This window comes from Clarias gariepinus, chromosome 20 (genome assembly GCF_024256425.1).
Source record: "Clarias gariepinus isolate MV-2021 ecotype Netherlands chromosome 20, CGAR_prim_01v2, whole genome shotgun sequence".
Lineage (NCBI taxonomy): Eukaryota > Metazoa > Chordata > Actinopteri > Siluriformes > Clariidae > Clarias > Clarias gariepinus.
This window is the reverse complement of record NC_071119.1, coordinates 943,995-955,096: the sequence shown is the minus strand read 5'-3', so window position 1 is coordinate 955,096 and position 11,102 is coordinate 943,995. Positions and strand designations below refer to the sequence as shown.

At 38.3% G+C, this 11,102-nt stretch overlaps 1 protein-coding gene across 1 annotated transcript; it reads right to left on the bottom strand.

Moving 5' to 3' along the window:
* Positions 1-1,534: 1,534 nt before the first annotated feature.
* Positions 1,535-7,247, bottom strand: LOC128508345 (intelectin-like). The gene is made up of 9 exons (XM_053479639.1): positions 7,119-7,247; positions 6,869-6,934; positions 6,610-6,672; positions 6,384-6,515; positions 5,668-5,783; positions 4,962-5,120; positions 3,029-3,149; positions 2,848-2,951; positions 1,535-2,322 (listed from the first exon to the last, which is right to left on the bottom strand). Exons 2-9 carry the CDS (start codon positions 6,930-6,932, stop codon positions 2,170-2,172), a joined length of 912 nt encoding a protein of 303 aa, XP_053335614.1. The 5' UTR covers positions 6,933-6,934; positions 7,119-7,247; the 3' UTR covers positions 1,535-2,169.
* Between the last annotated feature and the right edge of the window lie 3,855 nt (positions 7,248-11,102).

Sequence of the window (11,102 nt, the reverse complement as noted above, 5' to 3'; positions counted from 1 at the left end):
TATCTTGAGATCCTGGAGGTCTTCAGAGCAGATTTGCATGGTGGACACTTAAAATGAAGAAGTGTGGCACACACAGGGTAATGTAACGCACCCCAGGGACTCAAAGCCCATAGAACTGAACGCCCCTGTTTGATCTCCGCATTGAGGACAGCCATGAAAAGACGACATTTTGCTTACACTAAGAGCTAGCCCTCCCGCCACCGAACAGGAAAAGGCCACTGTGCTCCACATTAAGGGCCCTGTTCCCAGATGAAATAGCCACTGCAGTACCGGAGGAGCGATGGCCAATGTTGGCTGAAAGGGGTTGGTTGGCCAAAACAGCATGAGGAATTGTTTAGGGAGCATGCAGGACCTGCTGCTAACGTGGGCCCACTCTGCCACTCACCTACCACCATTGCTTGCCAGCCTCGTGCCCATATACCAGTTAGTCACAGCCTCCAGACCTGCACACCTTCACTATTTTTTTTCCCTTTTTTCTGTTTTCCTTAAACCCTTTCCTTCCCCATTTAGCCACCTGTGCGTAAAACCTGTTACACTTGAAACAGACTGGCACCCAGTCAAGTGTGTACCCCGCCTAGTTCCCTGAGTTTCCTGGGATAGGCTTCAGGCCTCCCCTGTACAAGATAAGCGCTGTACTGTGCTGGAATCTTGAACCGTTAAGGGTTATTAAGGGAGAACCTTAAAGGAGCATGGATAAAGATGGTTATCTATCAGAAATTGTTTTAAACTGAACCTCATAAGCTGACGAAGGCTGATTGATGAACCTCATCTCACTGTTTGGTGCTGAATATGAGTGTGTGTGATGGTTCTCTGCAACGAACGCACGAAAGAACCCTTTTTCTAACAATGTCAGCTTTTCTCTGTTTGTCCTACAGTTGATTCATGAGTGGGCGAACTTGGGGTCAGACAGTTGATTCATATTTAAGTTCATTGTTACTTCTTTCCTTTTTATTTATTTCTATGTCATTTTTTTTTTGGATCCGCATATTAATTTATATCCAAGACCCTTTTTTATTTCTATATAAAACTCATTTATCATCTTGTTCCTTTAATAATAAAACCTTGTTGGAAGGTTAAAACCATGTCACATGGCAGTTTAGCGAAGCACTCACTGACTTGATTAACAGAAGGGAAAAGTCACAGAGAAAAACCCAGTGGCAGTGAAAATCTTCCTCAGCACTCAGCTTGGTGTCTCTCTGAACCAATGGCAGACTCAGGTTGGGGGAGTGGCCTAAACTCTGAGGGTGAAGTGTCTAACATGATAACAATTTCAGTGTAAATTGAATAGCACTGTTGCGATTATTATTATAAAATATAAAATTGATATATTTTCCTCAGTTTTCTGCTTCAGTGAACAAAAAGCAAAATTATATATATATATATATATATATATATATATATATATATATATATATGTACACTGTATATTTTTTTTAACAAAACAAAGGAACTAAACTAGAACATGTGTGTGTGTATGTGTGTGTAAGTGTTTTTGTTAGGCTAAAACCTGCTGTTCTAGAGCAGTGTGTAATTATTCCTGTACAGTTTAGGGTGTAAATTAACTCCTCTGTATCTCCTATTTTTTTTTTTTAAATGCACGTTTCTCTTTAACCGATTCTGTACTCATCTCTGAGCTTATCTTTTTTAACCAGCACTTGGCTCGTGTACCATCACACGCGGCCATGAACTTTAAACCGAATGGCATGCTAACGGTGTTTAACTGCACTTAGCAAGGAAACTGTATTTTTTATTTTGCTTTGATGTGATGAATTGATTATCTGATGAATCGATGACTTGATGAATCAGTGACTTGCTTCTTTTTGTGTTTGTAATGATACACACTGAATGAGGGCTCTGGAGCTTTTTGGTATGTTACAGTTGTACATGTTTGAATTTTTCACATAAAATTATTTTTAAAACTTCTCAACCTTTTTATTGTTTACACAGACTCTAACGTTCCAGATATTGTGACATTGTCTAATCTAGAATGGTTAGAAGTGACCCCCTGGAACTGAGTGTATCCTAATCAGAAAAACTTTCAGCACACAAACACAGTTCTCAATGGCTGTAAAAAAAAAAAATAAAACATTATTTTTGAACATTATTTTTGATTTTTGACATTTTTGAGGATTTGGTGTATGATCTGGCGTGTGATCTGTATGATCTCTCTCAGCGGTAGAAGATGAGCACCGCCGCCTCCGTCAACTGTTTGCTGGCGCTCCAGTGGGCATGTGTGCCGTAACCGTCCCAGTCAAAAGACGTAAAATCACCGCACTGCCTCGGAGACGCTTCTGGAAAATGTCCACCTCCTCCTATACAGCACTACACACACACACACACACACACACAAACACCAGCTGTATGTTCACACCAGCATGTTGGTTTGTCAGTTGTGGGCGTGGCCTGTTTATCATTTTCGAACAATAGAGTAACAGACTAGTTAAACACAATGTGGTATATGTGTATAAGTTCTATGTTTAGAATTCATATGTGTTTAGTCACTTTCATGATTGTGCTGCTTTGAGTCGCCATCTGGTGGAATGAACAACGAGTTTATATGGCCAGGTGCAGAGGGAAGCCTCACACAGTGCATCAACTAATAAAATGTTGCACCAGGCTTCATCTCACGTGTCTACACTACCGCACTAAACATTCTGTGATCATTGTGGACTATTTAGTGCAGAAGTAAACAAATTGTTTTGGTTCTCTTATCTAGCATTTTCCTTCAGAGCTCAGTTATATGATGGACAGAATAAGCACCTGTGCCCAAGGGTTTTCCACCAGTATCAGTTACTAGGGTGTTAATCTAGTCTCATAACATGTAAACAGATCAGAGTAAATTCTCACGTGTTCAGTGTGGCAGTCTTTGAGTTTGACTCCGGAACAGATCGCCATCGCCGCTTTCTCATAGTTTAATGCTCGAAACGTGATGAATCCAGGATCGGTCATCGCTATGGAGTCACACAATCAAATGTGTAAGTCATGTAATAAACATTAAATCATCTCAGGAGTAAAGGCAACACCCCACCTCTGATGTTGGGTCCATACAGGTTATGGTTGGATGCAGCATCTCCGACGTCGTACACTACAGGAACAGAGGGGCCGTGGTCAGCAGGACAGCTTCCGACGTTATACTTCACAGGGAATCGCTGTAACCAGGAGAGTTATTGTAAATACACAAACACAACAGAAATCTGTACATTATAAGAGGTTCATCAGGGTTAGAATGAAAAGATTAAATAAGTGTTAGATTAACGTTTGATGATCGTTATATTATTGTTACATAAATGTTCTTATAAGGGTTAGGTGAATGCAAACATTATGAGAGCTGTATGAATGTTGGATAATCGTTAAACGAGCCCTGATTGTTAGATGAATGTTATACAAATGTAACTTAAATGTTATGATGGAAGACGAATGATGAATGTTAGATAAATGGTATCTACGTGATAGAAGAAAATTACATTTGTATTAGATAAAGATTAGATTGGTGCTAGATGAATGTTAGATCAGTGTTAAGATGAACGCAAGATTAGTGTAAGATCATTGCTAGGACAGTGTTTGACATATAATGATGTTAGATTAGTGTCAAACGTACAATGATGTTAGATGATTTAAGGATCCAAGATGTTACTCCCCTGTGTGTGCGATGCAACAGAGCTCTTCAAGTTCAGCTTTCTCATATTTATGGTTTACTTATTTTCCTTGATTCTAATATGTTTTATTTAGGCAAGAATTTAGTTTGGTTCAGATGAGGATAGGATCCCTGTTGAGTCTGGTTCCTCTCAAGGTTTCTCTCTATTGCAATCTCAGGAGTTTTTGCTTGTCACTGTCGCCCTCGATCTTGGTTTGCTCATCAAGGACAATCTTATCATTTTGATTCATACACATTCACATCTCATCTCATACAAAATTCAATAATTCTTTTGAGTGCTTAAAGCTGCTTTGCGACAATCACAATTGTTAAAGGCGCTATACAAATAAAATTGAATTGAATTGTATTTATAAAGAAAGCTGGGCTTAGCCATCGCATCCTCATCCAGGCCTACCAAGAACTTAAAGAGAGCATCCTCACATGCGACATCACAGGCTGGTTTGGAAACACCACCCAAGCAGAATGGAAGGTTCTCCAAAGAGTCATAAAGGTTGCCCAGAGGATCACTGAATCTGATCTACCTTTCATGGATATACACATATTGCTGCTGGAAAAGGCAGGGTGAAAAAAACTATACCCAGGGACACACACCGTCCAGCTCACTCTCTACTCACACACAAACGCATACACAAAAACGACATCAGATACCACAGACCAGATAGTATAATCACACACAAAATGGCTCCTTTCCAGCCACAACTAGACTGATGACAAAAGAAACGAGGGAACAGAAGAGCATGTCTATCTCACCACTGTAAGTCTTTATTTCTTTCATACAGAGACCTGTATAATCAATGACCAGGTATTTTCACTTATTCCTTCACCTATTTAATTAAATTCCATTCAGTTTTATTTATATAGTGCTTTTAACATTGGTCATTGTTGCAAAGCAGCTCTACAGAATCCAAATCAAATCAGTATGAAATGTTTGACAGAATATGTATAGATCAAAATTGTCACAGGCCAAATGTGGAAATGAAAAACTCCCTGCGATGGCAATTGAGTTAGCGTTAGGAGAAGAAACTCTAGAGGAACTAGACTTAACAGGAAAACCCATCCTCATGTGGATAATAATGGCAGGTAGGAATTGATCTGCAGTGTGCAGAGTGTTGGGTGGCTGGAATATCAGTATAACAGCGAAAGTGTTTAAGTTAAGTTTAAGTTTATTATTAAGTGCAAATGTTTATTATCAAGTGCAAACATCTGGGAATTAGTTTTTTAACATACCACAGTGGATGTTTCTATTAAATGGTTACAGGTCTCAACATGTCTGAGCCACACACTCCAGGAGGGAATCGTCTCTCACCTTGAAGAGATTGTAGAGGTTTCCTCCATAGCTGTTGAGGAATTTGGTCTCGGTATGGTAGCGCAGGAATGACGTTTGTTTCCACTGATTCACTTGCTCATTATTAGGAACGTGCCACACTGCCACATCCTCCGCTGTGATGTCATAATACCCAGGATTCTGTGGGAGGAAGAACAGAGATGAAGATGCAGATGAAAAAAGAGGAGGAATCTTCTCATGTTAGAGTTTTCTCTAGTTTCTCGCAGTAATATGGGTGAAGCTATGGGATTGACTTATATTACTGCGCATGCTCATGGTCAAAGGTCGAGTCCTTATCAAAAGCAGAAAAATCTCATATCTTGTCATATCATAGATAAATACATACTAATGTTTACAATGTGACATTGATACACTTCATGTGTCATTTTATGTACTCCAAAAGTGTTGGCAGGGACCTATAGCTAATGTATGGTGGATCATTTAATCCAACAATAAAACTTTACACTTTAAACTTAAGTAAGAAAAATATATTTTATGTTCGCCAAGTTTATGACGCTTTAACCTGTGACCTTTCCCACAATGCAATGTTCTTTATGTTTCTCTTTAACTCGTCTATTAGTAGTTAAATGTCAAAGTGTGTGTTATTAGTGTAAAGTTTAACACTTGCAATATTTATGATGTATTTTTAGTTGTTTAGGTTTGTGTGTTGGTTTGTTGTGATTCAGACCTTGAAGTCATCACTGGTTGCAGCTTCTGCAGTGCCGAATGTGACGGTGTTACTCCATGATCCGTCTCCCTCAGGTACGTTCGCATGCCCTCCCTGCTGGCTGGACCAGCGATCACCTTCAGATCAGAGTTATAGAAACGTTAGAGCAGCGTTAGATAAGGGTTAAATGAATGTTAGAGGAGCATTAGAATAACGTTAGATATTATTTAAGAAAAGCTACTCAGATGAACAAACAAATAAACAAATGTTTAAGAAACCTAAAATAAAGTTGGAGGAATACTGGATAAATGTTAGAGAAATATTAAATAAACATAACAAGCAGTATATGTTGGTTAGATAAACATTAAATAAGCATTATTGAAGCATTCATTAAAAGGTTGAAAAACAACATCAGCATTATCATTATTATATTATTGTCCCCCTCAGGGATATTGCTAAAGGGACTAAATGTTAGAGATACATTAGAGTATGTTAAATGAACATAAGATAAATTTAAGAAGAGCATTAAATGAACATTATATATGCATTACAGTTAGATATTAGGAATAAATGTTAGAGACATATTGAAGGTTAAAATCATTTTAGATATATGTTAGAGGATTGTTGGAAGAGTGTTAGAGAAATGTTAGAGAAGTGTTAGATGAACAGTAGATAAACATTAGAGGTACATTATCTGAATTTTATTATAAATATGAACATAAAATGAGACCACAGACCGGTGGTGCATTTGCCATAAAGGTTGTTCTCATGAACGCTGGCCACCAGAGTCCATCCTCCTCCTGCAGTCGTCATGTCACAGTACGTCTGATACACGGTCCCACTCGGTGTACTCAGGTAATAAAGACCGTCTACAACAACATGCATAAAATAATAACACTGCGTTCCACACTGTAGCTCTGAGTGACGCTCAGCGCTACAGATTGTGTTTAAGAGAAATCTTACCTTCAGTGGTTTTATATCTGTGCATCAGCTCTTTGCAGCTCTGTGGACTGAAATACTCCATTTCTGCAGGGGGGTGCAGTGGGGTTACGCCATTATACATTAATTTATCCTTTAATTATTTCAAACATTGTGATTCGATATGTTAGGTACAAATTTCCATCTCTGTATCTGTACACACTGCCAGACTGAAGATTATTAATAAAGCAGGAGAGATCTCTGTCAGTAATGTGAGGAATAAAGAATATGGGTGAAGTTCTACCTCTAATAGAGAGACAGAGGTTTATAGACGCAAACGCCGCAGACACAACGATCCAGCTCGCCATCTCTGTTAGAAAAGAGGACAGAAAATAAAACTATTTTACTTTTTATGCATTTACTGTCATAAATCATGATATGACTGAGCAGTTACTATAACAACCATATCACTAGTTTCATACACATTTGTATTCTTACTAAAAATGTATATTTATATGATAATAAAATTTCAGAGGCAGGACATCGTCACTCACCAGGTGATTTTGTGTCGATCCTTAGAATGCACAGTTAAACCCTTTAACACTTCCACAAGCACACGACACACATCGCACGCTGAAGAGGACTTCCACAGGGTTTTATAGTGGGTGTGTGTGGGGGGATGGTGGGAGGGAGGTGGGAGGGGGGAATTGGTGTTCTTGTGTCAGTCTCTGGAGTCCCACAACAGACATGACACATACACACAATGTCCCTTTAAAAAGGGAAAAAAATAGGTAATGTACAGTATATATTCATAAAATGTATTTTTATGTATAAAATTAACAGAATTCCATCACATTTCTCTAAGCCTATTTTTTCATGTTTCAGGAAGAAAAGAAAACCAGCACCATTACTACAAGTTCCGTTTTTTTTGTCTTAACAAAAGCAAGACTATTACAATCTTAAAACTATTACAATCACAGGAGCAACTAATTAATGCTCACGTGTGCGTGCAGAATTAAAACCAGGAATGTAAAACATATATTCTGTTAATAAAGCACTTTGGAGCTTCTATGTTATATGTTCTATCCTAATTTTAAACTGTGTAGTTTATAAAGCAGTAGATGAAGATTATTACATTACAGTGCCATATACTCTGTGTGTGACTGCTCTGTGCAGTGATGGGGATTAGTCAGCTAACACTTATACAGTGAGGTCAATATGTATTTGATCACCCTGTGATTTTGCAAGTTCTCTTACTTAGAAATCATGGAGGGTCTACAATTTTCAGCATAGGTGCATTTCCACTGTGAGAGACAGAATCTAAAAAGAAAAATATGGAAATCACATTGTATGATTTTTTAAAACTATTTAAATTTGTGAATTACTGTGTCAAATAATTATCTAATCACTTGCTTATCAGCCAGATTTCTGACCCAGAAAGACCTGTTATTTTGCTTTTAAATAGTCCAGCTACACTCTGCTAATGATTCCAAATTAGTGTGTGAAAAACTATTTGCCTCCTTCCTGATTTCTTATTCTTTTGCATGTTTGTCACACTTAAATGTTTCTGATCATCAAACACATTTAACTATTAGTCAAAGATAACATAATTGAACACAAAATGCAGTTTTTAAATGAAGGTTTACGTTATTAAGGGAGGAAAAAACTCCAAATCTACATGGCCCTGTGTGATAAAGTGATTGCCCCCCTTGTTAAAAAATAACTTAACTGTGGTTTATCAAACCTGAGTTCAATTTCTGTAGTCACCCCCAGGCCTGATTACTGCCACACCTGTTTCAATCAAGAAATCACTTAAATAGGAGCTACCTGACACAGAGAAGTAGACCAAAAGCTCCTCAAAAGCTAGACATCATGCCAAGATCCAAAGAAATTCAGGAACAAATGAGAACAAAAGTAATTGAGATCTATCAGTCTGGTAAAGGTTATAAAGCCATTTCTAAAGCTTTGGGACTCCAGCGAACCACAGTGAGAGCCATTATCCACAAATGGCAAAAACATGGAACAGTGATGAACCTTCCCAGGAGTGGCCGGCCGACAAAAATTACCCCAAGAGCGCAGAGACAACTCATCCGAGAGGCCACAAAAGACCCCAGGACAACATCTAAAGAACTGCAGGCCTCACTTGCCTCAATTAAGGTCAGTGTTCACGACTCCACCATAAGAAAGAGACTGGGCAAAAACGGCCTGCATGGCAGATTTCCAAGGCGCAAAACACTTTTAAGCAAAAAAACATTAAGGCTCGTCTCAATTTTGCTAAAAAACATCTCAATGATTGCCAAGACTTTTGGGAAAATACCTTGTGGACCGACGAGACAAAAGTTGAACTTTTTGGAAGGTGCGTGTCCCGTTACATCTGGCGTAAAAGTAACACAGCATTTCAGAAAAAGAACATCATACCAACAGTAAAATATGGTGGTGGTAGTGTGATGGTCTGGGGTTGTTTTGCTGCTTCAGGACCTGGAAGGCTTGCTGTGATAGATGGAACCATGAATTCTACTGTCTACCAAAAAATCCTGAAGGAGAATGTCCAGCCATCTGTTTGTCAACTCAAGCTGAAGCGATCTTGGGTGCTGCAGCAGGACAATGAAATCCACCTCTGAATGGCTGAAGAAAAACAAAATGAAGACTTTGGAGTGGCCTAGTCAAAGTCCTGACCTGAATCCTATTAAGATGTTGTGGCATGACCTTAAAAAGGCGGTTCATGCTAGAAAACCCTCAAATAAAGCTGAATTACAACAATTCTGCAAAGATGAGAGGGCCAAAATTCCTGCAGAGCGCTGTAAAAGACTCTTTGCAAGTTATCGCAAACGCTTGATTGCAGTTATTGCTGCTAAGGGTGGCCCAACCAGTTATTAGGTTCAGGGGGCAATTACTTTTTCACACAGGTTAGGTTTGGATTTTTTTTTTCCCTAAATAATAAAAACCATCATTTAAAAACTGCATTTTGTGTTTACTTGTGACTAATAGTTAAATGTGTTTGATGATCAGAAACATTTTGTGTGTTTGTGGATGATGATGTTGCAGTTTACAGTTCCCACTGCTTATTTCTAGTTTGCAGATCAACAACTTTCTGTTCTGTTTTTCTTTTGTCTCCTCACAAAGAAAAGTCCAGCTCCTGCCCCGTCCTGACCTCCCGTGTCCTGTCAGACTCTTTAGTTCATTTCTGAAGGTTTTAAGGAGCATATTATAATGCAGAATAGTTTTACAGTGAGGTTACAGTAGATAAAATACAGTAGATAAAAACTTACTATACACAATAAAAGACACAGCACTAAACATTAATATACTGTAGATTTCTGCACTCTGATTGGTCATAAGGTGTTGATTAATTCTCTAGAACAGCAGCTTCGCCAGCTGATTACACCCTCTCACCTTTCCCTACAGTACAGAGGTGTGTTGTTTAAACTAATCATTTAGAAAACATGAATGTATTTTCATAGCAGACAACTTTTCAGACAACTCCCCCTTAACTGTTTTATGCTGTGTGTGTGAAGCCCCTCCCCTCCCAAGAAAGAGTGTGTGAACCGGCACATTGTCAAATTATGCGCGCGCACACACATAAGAGAGGCTGATGGAGAAAATGGATTTTTAACCTTCTAATAAACCTTTATTACACAGAACTCGATCAGGCGACTGAATATTTAGAGTCGACATTTCGCTATACCTTAGATAATGTAGCTCCAGTTAAAAGAAAAATTATTAGAGATAAGAAACTTGCTCCCTGATATAACGATCACACGCGCACTTTAAAACAGACCGCTCGGAAATTAGAACGTAAATGGCGTCAAACTAAATTACTAGTATTTCAAATAGCATGGAAGGAGAGCATCCTGAACTATAGAAAAGCTCTTAGTGTAGCTAGATCAACATATCTCTCCACTCTTATAGAAAATAACAAAAATAATCCTAGATTCTTATTTAATGCTGTAGCCAAATTAACCAGAAATAAGACCACTGCAGAAATCTCCACAACAACATCATGCAATAGTGAGGACTTCATGAACTTTTTTAATAATAAAATTGTAAATATTAGGCATAAAATTGAGGTTTTGAAACCGAACAATGTAATTGATGCAGATGTTAATCTAGCCATGTCAGATCAGAACCTAGAATACTTTACTCCCCTTGAAGAGAATGAACTAATTTCACTCATCTCTTCTTCAAATTCATCAACCTGTATATTAGATCCTGTACCGACACATTTTCTTAAACAGATAGTACCAGCAATAACAGAACCCCTGTTGAGAATAATTAATTCTTCACTCAGCATTGGTTATGTTCCAAAATCTTTTAAATTAGCAGTTATTAAACCAATAATTAAGAAACCTGACCTCGACCCCTGTTAGCTGTCCAGTTACAGACCAATATCAAACCTCCCCTTTATCTCTAAGTTTCTGGAAAAGATAGTAGCGGAGCAGCTATGCTCATATATACATAGAAATGGTATACATGAACTGTATCAGTCAGGATTTAGGCCTCATCACAGCACAGAGACAGCACTCGTTAAAGTAGTAAAT

Bases quoted from the DNA above. Each gene is read 5' to 3' on its own strand.
- LOC128508345 (XM_053479639.1), bottom strand. From the start codon at position 6,932: ATGGCGAGCTGGATCGTTGTGTCTGCGGCGTTTGCGTCTATAAACCTC. The intron at 2,952-3,028 runs GTGGGGTGTTGC...GTGACTCCATAG, and splicing joins GTATGGACCCAACATCAGAG to CGATGACCGATCCTGGATTC. The intron at 2,323-2,847 runs GTGAGAATTTAC...GTGTGTGTGTAG, and splicing joins AAGACTGCCACACTGAACAC to TGCTGTATAGGAGGAGGTGG.